A 22,164-nucleotide genomic window follows, 5' to 3' on the forward strand; every position below is an offset into this window, starting at 1 on the left:
CCCTGCAGAATTACTAATAGCAGAAACAACAGTCTCCTACTCTTTTGGTAAAGAGGACAACAAAATCAAAACTTTTACCTCATCATCAAAGGTAATTTTCACAAAGGCTATTCAACAAGATCAATGTGCATAATGATTCAACCTAGCTCTTGATACCACTTGTTAGGAATATGTATCGTATTATACATTTCAAGTCCCACATCGGATAAATGAGGAGTTACCTAATTTATATTAGTTCACCAACTACGTTCATGTGAGGCCTTTTGGGAAGGAGCCCAAAAACAAATTCGTGCGGTCCAAACCCAAAGCTAACAATATCATACTACTGATGGAGCTGTAGGTGGACTTGTGGGACCTACAAGTTGTGCGAGAGTTGACGGTTCGGCTGGGAGAACTAACATATAATGGTGGACCCCATAGTTTTGTTGGAGCATGCATGGTGTAAAGTAGAGCGGGGGAAGCTCTAGGGCTTCGGTGTAAAACTTTGGTGGTACTCTGTATGGTTCTCGAAGACGAGTGACTCAGTTAATGTATGGCCATGCGGTTGTAGATCATGAATATGTCAGGTGCAAGCATGGCATGGAGCGGAAACATGTTGGTTGCAAACATAGCTCATAGGCATGGTGCATGACATATGTATGAACATGCGGTTGTAGAGCATGAATATGTCAGGGGTGCAACCCGGAAGCATGGGATAGAGCGGAAACATGTTAAATGCAAACATAGCTTAGAGGCAATGATGCATGATATTTAAGGAGATGTGGAGGCTCTCAGTACGACCTTACGATGGGAAATTTGTGCTTTGTGTCAAAACTCTTGCTTCATGGTATTTTTGTGGTCAGGCGGTGTGTTCCGCGGGTTGGCGACGATACAAGATGATTAGACGGATTATCAATGGAGGGGAGGCTTATGGTCCTTGGTCTAAGGGGAGGATTGTTGGGCATACATCCCAAATCACACATCTGACAAATATCTAGTTACCTAATTTATAATAGTTCACCAACTACATTGCAAATTAATGCTAGTCATGGCTTAGCGGACAATATCATACGAATGGTGGAGCTGTAGATAGTCTCGTGGGTCCTACAATATGGTGATAGCATGAGATATTACAAAGTGAGAAATAACACAAGGGTGAGAAAAAGTTTCAACTCAATTCGGTAATGAAATTAATCGATCACAACCGACTCTGATTATGGCTCCTAAGTTCTTTTAATCTAACTCGACTAGCAGGTACTTAACTCCAATAAGGAATTAGCCAAAACATATAGTAAAATATTTGTTTTTAAAAACAAATTAAATAGTTTCTATGTTTTAAATACTTGATAAAACTTTTTGTTCTATTATTTACACATTATCTTTTGATTGTTTTTGTGAATTAGGGTCTGTTCTCCCCAACTCATTTTCAGTTTAGTTCAGTTCAGTTCAGCTCCATTCTTTTATTACCATTTTGTTAAATATTATTATTATGTTGGTATAATTTATTTTACTAATTACTCTTATTATTATTATTGTTATTATTTATTTTTATATCATTACTATTAAGTATTATTATTATTGTTGTTGTTGTTGTTGTTGTTTCTATATATTATTTTGTTTATTATAGCTTTACTCATTATTATTACTATTATTATTAGGAGGAACATGGTTTAGGTCAAAGTACAAATAAAACCACGTTTTTTAGCCCATAAACCAATCAAATCGCGTCAAAACGGTTTATGATGTAATTTTCGCGGTCCAACTCAATCACTATTTTTATTACTAAATTTTATTATATTATTAAATCTAATTATTAAAATAGTAATATTAATTTACTTCTTAGATATTATTGTTATTATATATCATCATCAAGTATTAATATATTAATACATATAATATAAAATAATTATTATTAATTATCATTATTATCATTAATTATTATTATCATTAATTTATGATTATTAATATTATTTATTTATAACTATCATTTAAAAATATCTAAAATACTATTAATATTATTCTTTATTGTTATTACTTATCATTATAATTATTATTTAATATTCATATTATTATTGTTTAAATATTATTTTTATATTTATTACATTCAATTCAGTTCAGTTTAGTTCAACTTCAATCAGTTCAGTTCAGTTCAGTTCAGTTGTTTTATGCCGAAGAGAATATGCTCTTATATGTAAGAAAAAAATATATAGTAATGTGGGATTTGTTAGACTTATCTATATATTTGCTTTCATAATATTTACTTTTCATATTACTTATATGGAATTAAAGTTATGAATGGTTAAAAATATGCAATGACAAGTATATCGAGAAAAGTGTGTGAAGTATTTTTCAACTAGAGGAAGTATATGATTAAGTAACTGTACTAGAATACAATTCTGCTTACCCCTTCATGGCCTGTTCTCTTCGGCATAAAACAACTGAACTGCACTGAACTTATTGGAGCTTAACTAAATTGAACCGAACTGAACTGAACTAAACTGAACTGAATTGAATTAAATTAAATTAAATTGAATTAAATTGAATGTAATAAATATATAAATAATATTTTAAACAATAATAATATGAATATTAAATAATAATTATAATGATAAGTAATAATAATGAATAATAATAATAATAGTATTTTGGATATTTTTAAATGATAGTTATAAATAAATTATATTAATAATCATAAATTAATAATAATAATAATAATTAATGATAATTAATAATTCTTATTTTATATTATTTGTATTAATATATTAATACTTGATGATGATATATAATAACAATAATATCTAAGAAGTAAATTAATATTACTATTTTAATAATTAGATTTAATAATATAAAAATATTTAGTAATAAAAATAATGATTGGGTTGGACCGCGAAAATTACATCATAAACCGTCTTGACGCGATTTGATTGGTTTATGGGATCAAAAAAGTGGGTTTATTTGTGCTTTGACCTAAATCATGTTCCTCCTAATAATAATAGTAATAACAATGAGTAAAGCTATAATAAACAAATAATATATAGAAACAACAACAACAATAATAATACTTAATAGTAATGATATATATTTAAATAATATTAATAATAACAATAATAATAATAATAATAATAATAATAATAATAATAATAATAATAATAATAATAATAATAATAATAATAAAATAAGAGTAATGAGTAAAATAAATTATACCAACATAATAATAATATTTAACAAAATGGTTATAAAAGAATAGAGCTGAACTGAACTGAACTGAACTGATTGGAGCTGAACTGAATTGAACAGAACTGAACTGATGGGAGCTGAACTGAACTGAAAATAAGCTGGGGAGAACAGGCCCTCAGTTTATTAGGATTAGATGTTCATCGGTTTTGCATTCAGGTTAGGATATAATTTTTTGTTGAAATACTCTGTTATACCCAAAGTTGGTAAAATGGGTCGCATTCGGTCTAGTACGAGTTATGCTTCAATTTTGTTTATTTTTCAGTCGGGTTCGTGGTCGGACTGGTATGTTTTAGCTTTATGAGATCATGTGAAGTTTGCATCGTGTGTATTTCAAATCAAGTCATATTTTGAATTAAATATATAATTTAAAATTAAAATCTTTATTATATAAAGCAATATGGGTGGGACACGAAAAAAGAAAAAAGAGTGTAACTGTCTAATTAATTTAATTCTTATTATGACTTGATCTGAAAGGAAAAAAATAAATAAAAAAGATGTAACTACCTAATTAATCAACAAAAATAAAAAGCTAAAAAGACACAATAAAAAGAAAACAATGAAGATTTACAACACAAACAATTCCCTCTAAGAAAACCTCGACTTAGTAGGATAAAATAAATAAAAATCACCGATTTATTAAATATAATTAATAATTAATTTAATTCTCTATATATTTTCATATGCATTGCATATAAGGTTAGTAAAATAAATTTATTTTGAGTCAACCATAACAAATAACAAAAAAAGAGATGATGTTAAAGTAAATTACAAAGTATTAAAGTATAAAAAAATCAATGGAAAATTTCATATAACTACCCGTTATAATCAAATTTTTCAAAAAACAACCTTTAAGAAATTTTCTTTCATAAAATTACCTTATATAACAAATTTGTTTCAATATACTATCATTTTACCATAAATGGGATTTAATCGTTAATAATTAAGTCATTGTAAAGTGTTATTCTTTCCTACCCTATCGTTTCTCTCTTCTTTTTTGCTATTCCATCGGCAACAACACTTAGGGCGATTGTCATTTATTGATTAGAATTAAATATAAACATAACATGATTGTATATTGAAAGGAATATGTTATATAAGGTAGTTTTTTGAAAGAAAATTTTTAAAAGGTAGTTTTTTGAAAAATAAAAATGGTTATAAAAGATAGTTTTTTGAAAATCTTTCAAAAATCAAATTCAATTAATATCTATAGTGGAAAATCATAGTTTACTAAATACTCAGAATTAGTGATGGCCACTAGTGCGGGTAGGGCGGGCCGGGACGTGGGTTGTAGCAGGCGGTGCTGAGATTTCACTGTCCAAGACCGAATCGTGAAATTCATGGGTTGAGGGGGCTGGTCCGCGGGCTGAAAAATCTTGGGCCACACCGGTCTGTTACCGGTTTTCACGGGTTCGAGAAGTGATTCTGGCGTTCGTGGGTCTATTGGGCCCAACCCATACGGCCCACGAGCTGGGTTGGGTTGAATTGACCCGCATTGTTGACCATCTCTACTCAAAAATGTGTCAAAAGCTGGGCCGACCCACGGGTGAACCCGCATGCGACCCAGACCCAACCTGTTCCCAGCCGAGAGTGGTCGAATGGAAAGCCGACCCATTCTGACCCAGCGTTCACCCGTGCCCAGTTTAACCCGTGGAATTAGTAACTCAACCTGAGTTGGGCCGACCCAGTTTTACCCGTACCCAGTTGCACCCGTGAATAACGACCCAGACCCAACCTGTTTCCGATCCAAAATAACCCGCACCCAAATTCACCCGCCAATGACCCAGTTAAACCCACCCAGTTATCACCCAACCCAGTCGTGGCCCAACCCAGCTATCACCGACCCAGTTGTGACCCAACCCAGCTATCACCGACCCAGTTGTGACCCAACTCAACTATCACCGACCCAGTTGTGACCCAACCAAACTATCACCGACCCAGTTGTGACCTAACCCAGCTATCACCGACCCAGTTGTGACCCAACCCAACTATCACCGACCCAGTTGTGACCTAACCCAGCTATCACCGACCCAATTGTGACCCAACCCAACTATCACCAACCTAGTTCTGACTCAACCCAATTTCGACCCAACCCTTCACTACATAAAAGATGGCCATTTACGATCAGACTTCTGGTCGCAAAAGGCTCAAATTTGGTTGCAAAAAGCCTTTTACGACCAGAAATGCGTGTGGTCGTCAGTGGTCGTAAATAACATTACAACCAGTTTCACTTTCTCGTCGTAATTGTTCTTTTGCAACCAGATTTAGTTCTCGTTGCAAATAGTTGTCTTCTACGACCAGAAATCTGGTCGCAAATGGCATTCAAAAAAATTTTAAAAAAAATTAGCAACTTCAATCAGTTAAAATTTAATGCTAAGCAAATAAACAACATTGTCATAAAAAAAATAAACAACATTAAATTAATAAACTATATTATTATTAATCATTTTGATGAATTTGGTACAAGAAATCAAAAGAAAAAATGAATTCTAAAAACTTATATTTATAAAAAAGAATAACAAAATTAATTATTTTATGAGTTTTCCCGGTTTAATCCTTCATCATCTTTCATCATCCTTAGCTTCATCAACCTTCATCAGCCGCCTCATCATCGTTCATCACCCTTCATCAACGTTCATCATCGTTCATCATCATTCTTCATCATTCATCTGCATCAACAAGGAAATGAAATCAACAAATGCACCAAGACATCTTCACAACATTAAACCCAAAAATGAACCCAGAAAATAGGGTTGGAAACGACATCAACAAATGAACCAATTTTTCCCACACATCTACACAACACAACCCAGAAACGACATCAACAAATGAACCAATTTTTCCCAAAATGACCCAGAAATTTCAAATCAATTTTTCCCAAAAAAAACGAATCAATTTTTCCCAAAAAAAATCGAATCAATTTCTCCCAAACAATCGATCCAAGTTTTCCCCCAAAAAATCGATCCAAATTTTCCCCAGACAACCCACCACCGCCCAGCCCCTAACACCGCCCAGCCACCGCCCACCTGACCCAAACACCCCACCACCCACCCTGCCAAAACACCGACCCAGGCACCCAGCCTCCAACACTAAAACCCGATCCAGCCCCCAACACAACCACCCAAACCCCAACCCAGCCACCGAACCAAGCCCAACACAACCACCCGAACCATCCTCAACATAACCACCCCGACCCCAATCCAACCACCAACCCAGGCCTACCACAACCATCCGACCCATCCCCCAATCAACAACCCCGACAGAAACCCCAACACAAATGAAAAATTGAAAATGAAAAAAATCGAAAAATCAGAAAAAGAAAACCAAGATTAGTAGATGAACAAATTTCAAAAATTGAAAATAAAAAAAAATCAGTAATTGACCAAAATCAGAAAACAAAGCAAAAAAATGAATATAAATCGAAAAAACAAACAACCAATCCCAAAAAATGAAAACAGAACCCCAACTCACCAATCAGATGGCGGCGGAGGTGGTTGGGAATTAGCATCGAATTTCAATCTCCGAATTTTCAATCAAATGTAACAAGTATGACATTCCCAACGACACAATAATATATTAGTCGAAACTAAATCGAAAAAAAAAAGAAACTAAATCGAAAAACACCAAATAATAAATTGAAATTAGCAAACTAAATCAAAAAAGGGAAAAACAAATGGAAAGAAAAGATAACGTGTACCTGTCATAGATTAGTCGAAAAACACCAAAAAGTTGCCTGAAAACCTTGATTTTTTGCGTCAGTGACGAGCTTTTGCGCCGCCGTGTGATAAGGTGATGTTGAAGACCGAAGTGAGAATGATTTTGCTGCGCAAAGCCGAGAGTCTGAGAGAGAGAATGAGTGAGAAAAGTAGAACTGTAGAGGAGAGAAATATCAGAAAGAGGCGAAAAATGAGGGGGAGTTTTAAAAAGGGTTTATATAGTAGGAAATTTTAGGGTTAGTTTTTAGATATAATCTGAACCGTTGGCTTTTGAGAGTAAATGGCTGAGATTTTATAGAGTGGATTTTAGATTTCTGATTTTAGAGATTATAGAATTGAAGGGTTCAGATTTAGTATTGACTAATCAATGGTCTCAAACCATGATCCTTGATTTATTTATTTTGACCAATGAACATCAAGAGTGACCAAACACATGGATTTCAAAATATCAATGGTTGGATTTACTTTTTCTCAAATCAAATAGCTAAAGTTATGACGAGTTTAAGTATTCTTTTTTCTAATTTTTAACTTTATCATTCTTCATTTTCTAATACCGATTTGTAATTCTAGTATTGATTTTGCAAATTTGTTTAGTAATTAGTAATATTATAAATTAATAAAAATTATAAACTTTAGAAGTTTAATTAGTATTTTTAATTTTAAACAAGATGATTCATGTACAACTGATTATGAATGATGTGAAAGTATAAACTGTTAAGTATGATTATTTAAGTAATGAAATAGACAGATACTTAGTATGACTTTTGATTAAGATCTACAACGATACATATGATTAAGTTGTTATACGACGATATGTATAGCAACTTAGTATCTTACTATCTTTTAAGATCCAAAACTGAAACATCAACGATGAAAGTCGATCAATCTATTCTAAATATGCTTCAATTATTGTTAAAACCGTGTAATAACATCAATGATCAATCTTATGATCATTTGATGGTTTTGACTTTTGATTAATGTTCAAAACAATCAATTTTATGATCATTTGATTTATGTCAACCTTAACTTAACGAAATTCGATCAATGTTTCATCCTCTACTGATACAATGACATGATTATTTTATATTGACTATGAGCTACTTTCATAGCTTCAATGTTTCATGTTTATCCTCTAGCGATATAGTGTATGATTATGTATCATCTTCATATGACATATTCGATTAAGTGATTAACATTGATCATTGTTACTTGTTGAGTTGTTCCATGAACGATGAAAAGTCGAACAATTTTATAATTACGAATTAAGATACTTTCATTAATGATTTAATGTCAACCTAATTCTTTAATTCTAACTCTTTTTGTTGCTATATAGTAACTGATTCAAACTTGAGAGTGAGTAAGTCACTAACTAACAAAATGTTTAAGTTTAATAGTCTATTAACCCTAACACTATAAGTCTATAATCAATAATCCTTATGGTTGTTAGTTGTTAGTTGTTACTTGTTACTTGTTAGATGTTAGTTGTTACTTGTTACTTGAATACATATGCAATCATGAATAACAATAACTAAATAAGTGAATAACTAATCAGCGATACTTAGGCAATAGGTCAATTACCAATAACCAATAATGGTGAATGGCCCAATAATATAAGTATAACTTATAAGTCTTACTTTAGTAACATTTCAAATTAGTAATATAAGTAGCAAACTATTAATGATTCAATGTATTATTAAAAAATTCACAATGACTCAATCACAATTCACAATATCAGTATAATTACAGATTACTATAATATACCACTATAAGTATAAAGTATAATGACTCTAATCTATACTACAATATCACAATATCACATGTTATAAGTTTATAACAATCTCGACCCAAATCAATACGCCACGACGCCGCCGGTTCGATATTTAGTCGTTCCAAGAACCAAGTCCTACCGAGATCCGATTTATGCCGACCCAAGTTGAAATCCGATCTATTCTAACCCAAGTCCCAAGTCATTCCGATAGTCGATTTCTTGAACACTCAATTAATTCTGAAGGTCGCGATCGATTTATTCTGACCCAATTCATTCCGATATCGATTTCTTCCGACCCAAGTAATTCCGAAAGCCGCATTATTCCGATATCAATTTCTTTCGACCCAAGTAACCCGAAAGCCGATTTATTCTGACCCAAGTAATTCCGAAAGCCGCATTATTCCAACCCAAGTTATTCCGATATCGATTTCTTTCAACCCAAGTAACCTGAAAGCCTATTTCTTCCGACCCAAGTAATTCCGAAAGCCGAATTATTCCGACCCAAGTTATCCCGATATCGATTTCTTCCGACCCACGTAACCCGAAAGCCGATTTCTTCCGACCCAAGTAATTCCGAAAGCCGAATTATTCCGACCCAAGTTATTCCGATATCGATTTCTTCCGACCCAAGTAACCCGAAACCCGATTTCTTCCGACCCAAGTCATTCCGAAACCCGATTTCTTCCGACCCAAGTCATTCCAAAAGCCGATTTCTTCCGACCCAAGTTATCCCGAAAGCCGATTTCTTCCGACCCAAGTCATTCCGAAAGCCGATTTGGACCGACTTCACCTCATTCCATTCCAACCCAAATTCACCCAACCCAGATACCGGCCGACCCAATATCACCCGACCCAATTCCGACCCAGTTCTGAGATCACCTCACCCAGTTTCACCCGACCCAAGCTCACCCGACCCACCCAGTTCCGACCCATGACACACTGTCACCCAGATCATTCCGACCCAAATCATTCCGACCCAGCTTGGGTCAACCCAAACCCAGCCAGTGACCCAGATTGACACCTCTACTCAAAATAGTTGTCATTCGGGGTGGATCATTTTTTTTAATCTATATGAGTCACGAAAGCAGTACAAAGAAGAGGAGGGAGAATTCGAACATGTGACCTATCATTTACAACACCTCAATCTTAACTACTCAAAACATGGTATTTCACTTGCGTCGAAGCTCCCACTTATCCTACAACTCTCAACACATTTCACAAAGTCGGACTAGAGTTATTGTGTGTATATGAGATGGACTTACCGTTCATATATTGAGTAGAGTCGTTCAAATCGGATCAGTTTTACAAAGTCTAGCACTCTAGCCAGACCCCAAGAATAACCCTCCAACAAAAAAAGAAAACAAAACTACAAGAACTCACGGTCACAGCGGGAAAATCCCTGAAATTAGAGGAAAATGGCGGGAAGAGTACCACTCATATAAATTAGTCTCAGCACTAATCTAGTAATTGGCAAACGTAAACTCATTCCTTTCTTCACTTCCAGACGTTTCTCTCTCCTAACAAAAACCCAGATTTCCCTCAACCATCAAATGGGGAGAAAAAAGAAGACTGGGGTTTCCGACGAATCTACAAAGGAACAACCTGAAGCTGAGCATCATCAAGAAGACGTTAACATGGACGACCATGAAGGTTCTACAGCTGAGAAGAGCCTCTACGAGGTAGAAATTGTTTAGTTATTTTATCCATATAACCATTTTAGGGTTTCAAATTTCTCGATTTTTGATTGTTTTTTTTCCCAATTGATTGAGGAAATGAGGTGAATTGATAGTTTTTGTTTAAACCCTAATTTATATTTTTGATTGAGGAATTGAAGATCAAGTTTACGATATTCAATGTGACAATTAACCACGCATTTGGTTCTTCATTTCTATGCAAAATTTGATTTTGATTAGGTTTGAGTGATTGAAGATGTGATAGAAGTTCAATCGGAGTAGAGTTTTTGTAGGATTAGAGGTTCTATTTTGCTAAACTCTTTCCATTGAGAAATTTATTTGATCATACCTTCGAAATTCTGTGGTTAGGTAATTTTATTTGAATCTTTGGTTATGTTATGATTAGCTTTCAGAGATTCGATAAAATTAACTTACCGGATAAAACAATTGCAGTGGTCGTGAACAAATACATTGTATATGCTTTAGCTAGTTTATAAACCAATAATAAAATTTGCCATCGCTAGTGCAAATTGTTGAGTAGGACTAACCACCTGCCCCATTATTTGTTCTTGGGAGATACTTTTCTTGAGAGTGTGGGATTTGTACTTTAGTAGTTGGCTTTGAGCATTGTCCGAGTGGTGCGTAGGCAGCGTGTACTAAACAGAACTTTCTCGAGGAAGCTCAGCTGGTTACGTTTGGGCTAACTTCCCTTATCTAGATGTTGGGGCCTAGCGAAGGCTAGGTGGCTTCATCTCGACTGACATGTTGCTCTTGATGGGTTGGAGTCCTTGAGAAAACTAGATGCTTTAGATTAGTGCATGTCTGTATGAGAAGTTTATATGATGGTCCAAGAAGACGAATTTATGCTTAAAGAAGAGCCTGTGGTTGGTTGTTACCCTAACCTGCTTCAGAAAAGTAGTATTAGTGCTACTGTGTAGTTTGAGAGACTGTGCATTGGCTTAAAGATTTGAAAATATAAAATTTCAGGTTCTCGGTGTAGAAAGAAGTGCATCTCAGCAGGAAATTCGGAAAGCATACCACAAACTGGCATTGCGACTCCATCCTGACAAGAACCCTGATGATAAGGTATTGATTGCGACTTTTATCTTAATTAGAACCCTAATAATAAGGTGTTCTGAATCATCTTTTCTAGATGTTTTTCTTGAATAAACGTTTAATGGATTGCCTTTCTTCTTATTATAGGAAGCAAATGAAAAGTTTCAACAGCTGCAGAAGGTGATGTCTATTCTCGGTGACGAGGAGAAGCGAGCCCTTTATGATCAGACTGGGGTAGTTGATGATGATGTGAGTTGTTCTTGAAGTTCCAGAATTAAATGGATAAGTAACTTCTGAATTCGGAAGCTAATAAGCAGCTTATGTGCATGCAAATGATATCCAATGTTAAGAGCTCACCTTGCTGTGGAATAAAAATTATGACTGCTGCTTTCTTGTAGACATGTGTGCACTGTCAATTTTGGTCCTGTTCTGGAATTTTCATGTGTTATTCATGTTCTTCAGATTGCAAGATGAGAATTCACAATGACAGCTTTCTTTCTTTACCTCTGATTGAATAGGATCTTGCTGGGAATGTGGTTCAGAATTTGCAGAAATTCTTCAGAGCCATGTATAAAAAGGTAAGATCTCTGTGTACAGATAACCTTTTTTGCATAAAATTCCAGCTATTTGTTGATGTTGCTTAAGCTGACCTTGATGTGTGCACTTCCAGGTCACTGTGGCTGATATTGAAGAGTTTGAAGCAAACTACAGGGGATCTGATTCAGAGAAAAAGGATTTGATCAGCCTTTACAAGAAGTACAAGGGTAATATGAAAAGGTACTTTCTCTCCCCTTTCTGCATTTCCTCTTCCATAAGCGCACGTCAGTGACATTATTCTTGCTTTGTATTATAGGCTTTTTTGCTCAATGCTGTGCTCAGACCCTAGACTGGACTCTCATCGATATAAGGATATCCTGGATGAGGCAATAGCTTCAGGTAAGAGGCTCTATTGTGTCCATAAGTGAGAAGGTTTTTTCAAATTTTAGTGAATAGAGATAGCACTATATTTTTGGTTTTGCTTCTTGGATTCCATATTACATATACTTTTCTACTAATGTAGAGGACTGATGGCTTTTTTGGATGGTGATAAGGTACCATCTTTACTTGAAAAATGATACACCAGGTGTGATTTGCCTGATGGTGGTCACTGTAGCATGTAGGGCACTAGGGCAGTTAAATTTTGTCACCTTTGTGGAACTGCACATTGGTGCAAATGTGCAATATAATGTTTATTGCATATTATGAAACTAGCAGTCACATTCAGTATGACTATGATCTAGTCATTGTACTTACTTGGATCATGATATGCAAACTGCTACGCAGGAGAGCTGAAAGAATTCAAATCTTACAAGAAATGGGCTAAAGAGGTATCTGAAACGAAACCGCCTACAAGCCCTTTGAAGCGGAAAAAGAAGTAACTCCATTTTCCCTTTACATTGAATCTTATATTCATTGGAGATGAATTCTAAAAGCTTGACCGCACTGTTTCTTTTGTGTGTTTCCTTAAACCTTCAGGTCAAAGAAGTCAGATTCTGATCTATATGCAATCATATCTCAGCGACGAACTGAGAGGAAGGACCGATTTGATTCAATGTTTAACTCTTTGGTGGAAAAATTTGGGGGGCAAGGTACCTCAGAGTCAGAACCCACAGAGGAAGAGTTTGCAGCTGCACAGAAAAAGCTGGAGAACAAATTGTCTTCAAAGAAATCTAGGAAACAGTAGCTTGGCCATCTTTCAACCCAAAGAATATGACAGTGTTCGCAATTGAACTGATAGATCTTTCTTCTTGCAAAATCCTCCTTCCCGGGCAAATCCCCCTTGTCAATATCCCCATGAGGAATCGATCTTGGGACCTTTTGCCCCTTTGTAGTGTATATGTTTTTCGTCAAATCATCTGCTGTTTTTGTACAGGTTTGTATGTTTCTGCTTAATTTTATCGCATGTCTATTCTGCATATTATATGAACTTCAAATGTGCTGCTGTCTGCTGTGGAACTCAGGAATTTATAATTCACAACTGCCCTGAACTGTTTTTAAAAAATATGATGGAGATTGGAGAACTTGAACCTTCTTCTGTGAGTTTCAATCGCCTCTTAAGCATTGGGCTGGCTTTGGTACATATACTTCATTTTTTTTTGTTTGCACCATCTTCCATTTTATGAGGTTGCATATTCATTGCGATTGACAATCTATTTTCTCTATTTATTTCCTAGCACATGAGGTGCCTTTTTCTTTATTCTCTATTTCTTTCCTCTCATGAATTCCAGTGCTATCTCTATTATATAAGTCAAGAGAGGAGTGATGGTGTCCCCCAATGAAATGTATTTTTATCCTTAGCTAAATATATATACTTAATTGAATATTCAGATTTTGTATAATTATATCCTTTCCTAATTTAAAAATGGGTCAAAAAAATCTAATAATAAACTAAATAAGCATTAACAAAGTAACTTGACATAATTCCCCTGAAAAAAAAGTAACTTGACATAATAAGAAAAATGGTTACTCAATAAAAAATTTACAAATTTAATTTGACTACAAAACTTTACATCTAAATGTTTATTTCAATTTCTAAAAACTTTATAGATTATAGTACTTTGTATAACAATAATTATAAATCACATTTCTATAATTATATTTTTGATGAAATTTATTAAGAATAGATCCAAATAATCGACATATGCGCGCGTGCATAAAAGACTAGTAACCCCATTTTGCAAGTAAAGATTAAACAAATGAATAATATTACATCCTCTATTTTGAAAAATCTTTACCAATCGACTCTCTTGATTCTTCTGTGTTTTTTTGGAAATATTTTCACCTATATATAACAACAAATATTATTTGAAATATCTTCATGATTTCATGATTTTTTGAAATATTTTCATGATTTCTTTTTTAGTTGAAATATCTTTGCTTACATTCCCTCCGTTTTCTTTTAATTATTACACTTACACTTTTCATGCATGTCAATGTAAAAATTTGAGCACATATGTCTCTAGTTTTGCATTTGTAAAAATAATAAAAAGTACATATTAAGACGTATCTAACACCCCACATGATTATGTTTTTATCTACGTATAGATCACAATCGATGGTCAAAGTGAAACTTGCGAATAATATAAAATGTCAAAGTGTAATAATTATAAAAATGGAGGTAGTATATAACAACAAATATTATTATGTAGAATAATGCTGGATTTGTTTTAGTATATATTAAAAAATATCAACACTATATAATTTCATTTTCTGTTTTGCAAAAGTTTATTATATTACCAAAAAAAAAGATACTTCATTCTTTTTCTTTATTTACAAATCTCTATTATATAAGGGAAGGGGGAGTAATGATGTCCTCTTTTGAAATGCCTATTTTGCCCCCCTTCCCTTTCTAAATTACAAAAGGAATGTCAAAATCAAAATCGGCACTCAAAGAAAACTACCGAAAATTAATTTACAACCCTCACTAACAAATCACTTAAAAGAAGAAACTTTACAAATCACTCATACAATTGACAAAATCACGTTATAAAAATCACGCAAATCACTCAAATAATCAGGAAACTTTATTAAAACTTAAAATTAACATACAAACTAAAACTAATAACCTACAACGTCAATACATACAAAAACATTTAAAAAAATTTATTTACGAATCACTATTTTAAGAACCATTCGGAATTAATGGTGGGTCATGATAAAAAATAGAGGTGTATTTGTAGTGAAATAAGAATTTAAAAATTAGACAAGGAAAAAAATTATTTACCTTTTTATAGTGTTTCCTATATATAATAAAACTTTTACATATATTTGGACCTAACTTTTTCTATTATATAATAACGATTAATTATCAAGGTAAAAATGTTTATGTAAAATATCATTCAAGAATTAAAGTACAACATATCTCTATTATATAAGGGAAGGGGGAGCTATGGTGTCCCCGATTGAATAGACTATGTTACCCCCTTCTCATTCTAAATCGCAAATTCACATACAAATCAAAGGGGGCTTCAAACAAAAATACGAAAAATATAATTATAACAATCACTCACAAGTCAACTAAAATCATAAAATTGTATAATTTACGTTATGCAAATCACTAAAATGAGGAAATTTTACAAAAACTTAAAAATTCACTTACAAACTACAACCTATGAAAAAATTGACTTGAAATCAAAGTATCCACTTCCTTTACAATTTATGAAGTACTGTACTTAATTCAAAAATCAACTAAAAAATTATAATACTAGAAATCATAAATAAATTCAATAAAATTTCTATTTTGTTCTTAGAATTTAACTTTGAAAAGTAAAAAAAAATTAAAAAGAATTTTAAGTGACATAAGCTAAACTAATCAAATTTTGCAACTAAAAACAATTATACTTCATATGTCTAATGTTCAAATTTTGACTCTTATGTCGAAAAAAATCGAGTTTCTGTTTCGAAAAAAAATTCAACCACGCATCGCGTGCCAAAAATTCTAGTGTAGAAGGACCAAGGAGAGGAGAGTAATAAAGAGAAAAAAAAAAGACTTGTGTGATAGGAAACAGGTAGAGAATAATTATTGTCCAAAAAAATTAATGCAAGTAATTGCAGTTTTCAAAAGCGGAATAACATAATAACAGTAACTGAAAGATTTAGAAAAGAAAGGCAAAAGTGCAAAACACATCCAACTAATAGAACCAGTATTCGCCCCCCACATCCTAGGATGGGTGAAGCAATATAATTCTCCATATGCCTAAGTCAGAGGTTCCAACAAAAGATATTCATGCAACCATTAGCTCTACAAGCAGATCCAAAAATAATATGCCTCACAAGCTACTAACACAAAAGATATCTCATGTCTCATGTACTGGTTTATGCCCCTCTGCACACTGCACTTTGTGTTAGCAGACTTGTTCCCCTCCTTTGATTTTTATTTTCATTTTGTTGGCTACTGAGCCTTAGTCTGTGAGTATATTCTGCTGAGTGTAATATTCCTCATCTTTAATCACCTTAATGACATCTCAAAGGCTTTTAGGGCCCAACCCTTGGATGTTTCAATGACCTCATTGAGACCTTACTCGGCGTCATTGAAAGCGTTGGCCGCCTCTTCTTTCAGACGATCATTTTGGGTACTTAGAAAGAGGTTATCCTTTATAAGCTGAGAGGCGGCCACGAGAGCAATATTACTCTGCTCCTTTAACTCGGCCGAAATAGTGTCAATGACCAATTGCCATTGAGCCTTCTTATTAAGTAGTTTGTTGATCTTGATGAGATATTGCTTGTTGCTAGACTCCAGTCTGGCCGACCATTTTTCCCAGGCCTCTTAGGATTGACGATGAAGAGTCTTCGTCAGCTGGACGTTATGCATGGCCTTATCCCCGACCTTCGTTGCTTGGTGGACGAGGTTCTTATTTTCCCTCCTGAGCTCCTTCGCCCAATCTTCAGTAACGATGCTGCAAGTGACGAGCTAAAATAACAAAAATCAAACGAGTACGTTAACGAAAGAAAAAAAGAAAGAATTGAAAAAGACCACCAAGTACCTAAATACGAACAGCAAAACGACGTACCTCTGCAGCAAGTTGAGACATGTAGCCAATATACCTAGATGATGCACCCTTCATGCCCTTTACGTACGTAGGACTCGAGATAACATTTGAACAACTCCTACTTGAGCCTTTCTCGTTCAACCTTAGACATTTTTGCAAAGGCAACAGATGACTCATCGTCAGAGTCCACTGGCAAAGCAGTACAAGCTAAAGCTAGTCCTTAGTTCAATTCTAAAAAGGAGGAGGGGTCAGTTCTCTTGATGGGGAAGACTACTACAAGTTTATCGCATGGACTCATTGAACGTCCACCAACCTGTGACGTCCTAATTATGTTGGGGTAGTATGACTCACTCGAGAATAAGGGTGCGTCTAACTGATAATGTCAGCTGTTGGGTCACCAACTAGGCGACCGGCCCACTGAAGGCCGATCCGTCCTTAGCAACCGCGTCTGGCTGATCCCCCTGTCCAATAGCCATATCAGGCTGGATCTCAGTATGATCAGCCGCATCCGACTGATCATTAGGGAGAAAGGGTGGAGATAAATCCTTTCTCCCCCAAGACAGGAACATTGGTTGACGATTCATCCACCTCCAAAGATTTACCCGCTAGAGGTAGGGTAGGCTTGTCTCTTTTCCCTTGGCCCATTAGGGTTGTCTTGTGAACGGACAACTGTTCATTCTTCTTCTTGGACACAAAACCCTTGGGTTTTTTGGTCGGGGGCAGATCCCCGGCAGCATCAGGCCTTATTTTGGACAAGGAGGATTTTCCTTGTGCTGTTTTGTTCGTTGGGGCATTGTTTAGCGCAAACAAATAGCGTACAAAGTTAGGAAATAAGCTCGTCCAGAAGAAGCGAGTGTTAGTTCATAAATTTCAGACCTAGGCTGCTTGCTAAAGGAAGCCGGCCCTAATGTAATGCATCCTTTCCTATAGAAAGACCAACTTACAAAGTGTACTCGTCCAGAGGTCATATCGGATCTGGACGAAGACCATTTGTTGAAAGAAATCGACCAAGATTAACCGCTTTCCTTTTATGGAGTACGTTCCGCCAAAAGTCCCCATGGACAAGAAGAGCTTCAGATCTTGGACGGAGACCACTTGCAGAAGGAATCCGACCAAGTTTAGTCATTACCCTTCTACAAATGACCCTTGTCCAGAAATTGCAATTAGACATTGGACGAGACCAACCTCTTAGCTGGATCTTCGTCCAAAATCAGCATCAAATGTTGGACAAAGATCACTCGCAGAAGGAGATTGGCTAGCTATAGTTGTTTTCCTTCTGCAAAGGACCCTTGTTTAGGAATTGCAGTTAGACGTTGGACAAGATCAACCCCTTAGTAGGATCATCGTCCAAGATCAGCTTCAAATTTTGGACGAGGATCACTCACGGAAGGAGACCAGCCAGCTATAGCCGCTTTCCTTTACAAGCAATCTTCGTCCAGGACTCATTATATCATGAATGGCCAACCTTTACAGTCACACGTTTTTCTTTCGTAAAGGACCCTCGTCTGAATCAACAAAGACGTCTAAAGACTCTAGATGAATTTTTTTTTTTGAGTATTTAAGGATCACTCACGGAAGGAGACCGACCAGCTATAGCCGCTTTCCTTTACAAGCGATCTTCGTCTAGGACTCATTACATCATGGATGGCCAACGTTTAAAGCCACACATTTTTCTTCCGTGAAGGACCCTCGTCTGAATAAAAAAAGAGTATTTATTAGAGTATCAACCCTCTTCTCGGCCCCCGTCTCGAAAAAATCTCTCCAAATGTTGTCGGTGAACTTCGACATACGGATGTTGCCCGTTCAAGACTTTCTTAAAAGCGCTCTAGCCGCGTTTGTAAAAATCACTCAAGGGTAAGTAAGATATATACGTTAGATGGCTTAGTTTACTTGAGAGTTTTTAAAGTTATACCTTTTTCCTCGGTCAAACGCAAGCTAGTGGCGACCAAGAAGTTATCATTAAAAAACATTTCCTTGAAAGGAATCTAGTTAGATGGCCCTTTAAAGGTTGTACAATTTGGTGGGGAATATTCTTTCACTTTGAAGTATTCCACTACCTTTTCGTCAAACCTTATCTTCTAACTCCAAGAAATACGATCCCTGTCCAGTATTCGTCGATGCACTGTTATGGACGCGATACTTCTCAGCTATGAAATCATCAGCGGCTCGTAAGAAAATAAAATAGGCTTTCCAGTCTTGCATGTTCGAAGGCTTATCCCAATCGGTGAAAAATACAGTACGGTTACAGACGCTGAACCAAGCGTCGTCCACCATTTTTGGAACCTTGGACATAGTGTATCTGAGTAAAGGCTGGTAGAGAAAGGGTCAGGCCGCACAGCTCGCAGACGGCTATAAAAGTAGGGATGTTGTGTCAGGCATTCGACACCAGTTGATTATGACCGATGCTTTAAAACCTTAGCACTTGCTCCATGAAATCATGGAGGGGAAATCTTAACCCCATGCCCGGGGCTAGCTTATAGACGGTGAAGTGTTTCTTAGGAGCACTTAAAATTGTAGCCTCCTTGTTTGGAATAACAAACGTGTAGCCCGTCATGGGCATGGCAGAAGACAAGCTAGGGTCGGGGCCAATTTTTTCTAACCACTTACGGCTGGCTAAAATAAAACCCAGGTCATAAAGGGGACCTAGGCGTCTCCTAATTTCAGACGAAATAGTGGAGCGGTTGTTCAATTCTCCAGCGGTGGAATCACCCTCATTGTTTCCCTCGACGACTTCTTCCATTTCCACCTCCCTACCAGACGGACTGGGATCGGGACTTGCTTCAAAATTTTCTTCCCTGCTGTGGCCAGGGGAAGAAGGTCAGACAATGCTTGAGCAATCAGGGTTTCCCTTGTCTCTTCTTGAATTCTGTAAGTAGATTCCTCCATTTCAGAGCTATAAGTAGGGAGCATTATTATTCGTCTTAGACGGGTTGTTTGCTTGATGTGCGCCAACCCTGCACAAGTAAAGAATGGGTCGTTTGACTTTGTCGGTCAGAATAGACCCAACCTTAGAATTAGAATTTAGAGGTGGGCAGGGGTCGGGCCAGTCGGCTCAGCCTGTTGTCCACTATGTGGGCCTATCATGATCAAGCAAAATTTATTTTAGGCCCGCACCGGCACGAGCTCGCCTGAATATCACGTGGGTCGAACGCCCCTTTCCTTTGTTTTTTAGCCTAAAACTGTTAAAAATCCAAAAAAACAACATAAAACACGGGCAGGCCCGCAGGAGGCATGAGCCCGACCCGTGGACAAAATTAGGAAATTTCAGGCCCGACCCGTCATTTCCCCAAGACCACAGGCCGATCCCGTGAACAGGCCCGACCCATGCACCGGTCTACCTAGAATGTGCCGAAGAAGAAATACTATCGGTTCTAGTGTCAAGACAAACTCTTGAAAGACCGAAATTATTTGACGAAGAAGAGGAATCCATTTTATTGATTTTTTAAGAAAAAAATAAAGAATGAAGGAGAACAAAGAAACAAAGAAGGGATACTTGACGAGCGCTTGAACGATGAAGAAACCGAAAGATGGACGAACTCACTCACTCTCTAGAATACCAAGAAAGATGCAAAGCCTCTCTCTTTAGAGAGTTTTTCTCACTTTGTGAAATGATTGAAGTAAAGACAAAAAGAGCATATTTATAAGGGGTGAAAAACCTCATGAACCGGTTAAAAGTGACCGGCAGTACAAGAAAATGGCGGGGCTTTATTTTTTTTAATAAATGAGGTAATTTACTTTAGGCAAAAGGGTATTAACCATTTTAGGACCAACGGTAAAATCCTTTTTAGGGGCAAATGTTATAGCCTAAACAATCAATGACTCTTCAAGAGACACGTACGTCTATCAGGAGCGTCCATGTGTCCCTTCAAAAGGAGTAAACAAGAGCCTTAAACTGTGAGTTTTACTGAGAAAAGAGTAAAAGCCCATCTTTGGCCTTAAAGAATATCCAGGGCCCAAATTCCAAAAAACGGCTGCATATGATTGGCTAGTGTTTACCACCCAATCATTGCCTACCATGTGTCGAGGTCTGATTTCCTGAACAATCAGGTGCCTCTATTTTAGGGTGATCTCAAATGACAACATTCAAGACCACAACACTATAAATAACCCCTTGAAATCAAGAGAAAGGTAACTTTTTGAACAGTGTGCCCATGCTCTGTAGAAACCCTTTCTCACTTTCTCTCTACTTTTTCTTTTCACTCTTGATATCTGACTTAAGATTCATAGGGGGAACCACTACGCAAACCTCCTGGGTTTGGTCCCTTCTTTTGCAGGTTCGGGAATGGAGTCCAGGTTCGTATACGAGATTTAGACATCCCTGCACAAGTCTCCATTGAAGAACAGTGTAAGGACATTTTTTTACTTGTCGGTCAAGTTGTCCAAAATACTAAGAAGTTTTTGTACATCCCAAGACTTTAACTAACTAAACTACTTCCTCCGTAACAAGAAAGATGTTACACTTGCTAAATATGGTTGTAACAAAATAGATGTTACACTTTATTTTTAGGCAACAATCTCTCTCTATCTTTCTCCTATTACATGGGTCCCCATTTTTCTTTTTCTCTATCTCTCTCATCTTCAATAAAATTGCCTAGAAAATATGTATTTAAAAGTATAATCAACATTCATTTTGATATAAAGGAAATAGTTGACATCCACTAAGAGACTAAGTAATAATCCTTTTTGATGAACATATAATTCATTTTGGCTAAAATGTGAACATTTCTTCCATTGTTATCGAGCCAATCATCTAAGAGGATTACTATATGATATCTTTATTTTTATTAAAATGAATTACTATTTCATTGTTCTCACCCTCTCATATAAGATGTTTTCCGTCATGATCAAAAGCAAATCCATTTTGGCTAACATGTAACCATTTTTTCTCTTAGAATAATCTTCCAAAAGGACTACCATGTAATGTTTCTCCTATTTTTAATAATTAATGTTTCTGACCAGAAACTAGTCAAAGGAATGATGTGTTGTTGAGAGTCTGAAATCTTGAATTAGAGTTAAATCCCTAGTTTTGTCACCGGAGGTCCTACAAAATAGTCAAACTGGCCTTGTGTTTTTTTCCGGGATCCCCCCTCCGACGCTTAAGTCAATTGAGTAATTGAACGAGGAAAACTAGGTCGTTACTAACTCCCCTAATGTCAAATAAAAACTTAACTATCCACCTAAACTAGTCAAGTGGTAAGTAAGGGTCGAAC

At 35.8% G+C, this 22,164-nt stretch overlaps 1 protein-coding gene across 1 annotated transcript; it reads left to right on the plus strand.

Annotated features, from left to right (window-relative positions):
• Positions 1–10,005: 10,005 nt before the first annotated feature.
• LOC104889259 (chaperone protein dnaJ 6) lies at positions 10,006–13,392 on the plus strand. The gene is made up of 8 exons (XM_010674447.3): positions 10,006–10,376; positions 11,358–11,456; positions 11,574–11,675; positions 11,945–12,004; positions 12,097–12,203; positions 12,280–12,362; positions 12,750–12,840; positions 12,942–13,392. Exons 1-8 carry the CDS (start codon positions 10,248–10,250, stop codon positions 13,147–13,149), a joined length of 879 nt encoding a protein of 292 aa, XP_010672749.1. The 5' UTR covers positions 10,006–10,247; the 3' UTR covers positions 13,150–13,392.
• Positions 13,393–22,164: the final 8,772 nt, after the last annotated feature.

This window comes from Beta vulgaris, chromosome 3 (assembly GCF_026745355.1).
Source record: "Beta vulgaris subsp. vulgaris cultivar EL10 chromosome 3, EL10.2, whole genome shotgun sequence".
NCBI classification, from domain to species: Eukaryota; Viridiplantae; Streptophyta; class Magnoliopsida; order Caryophyllales; family Amaranthaceae; genus Beta; species Beta vulgaris.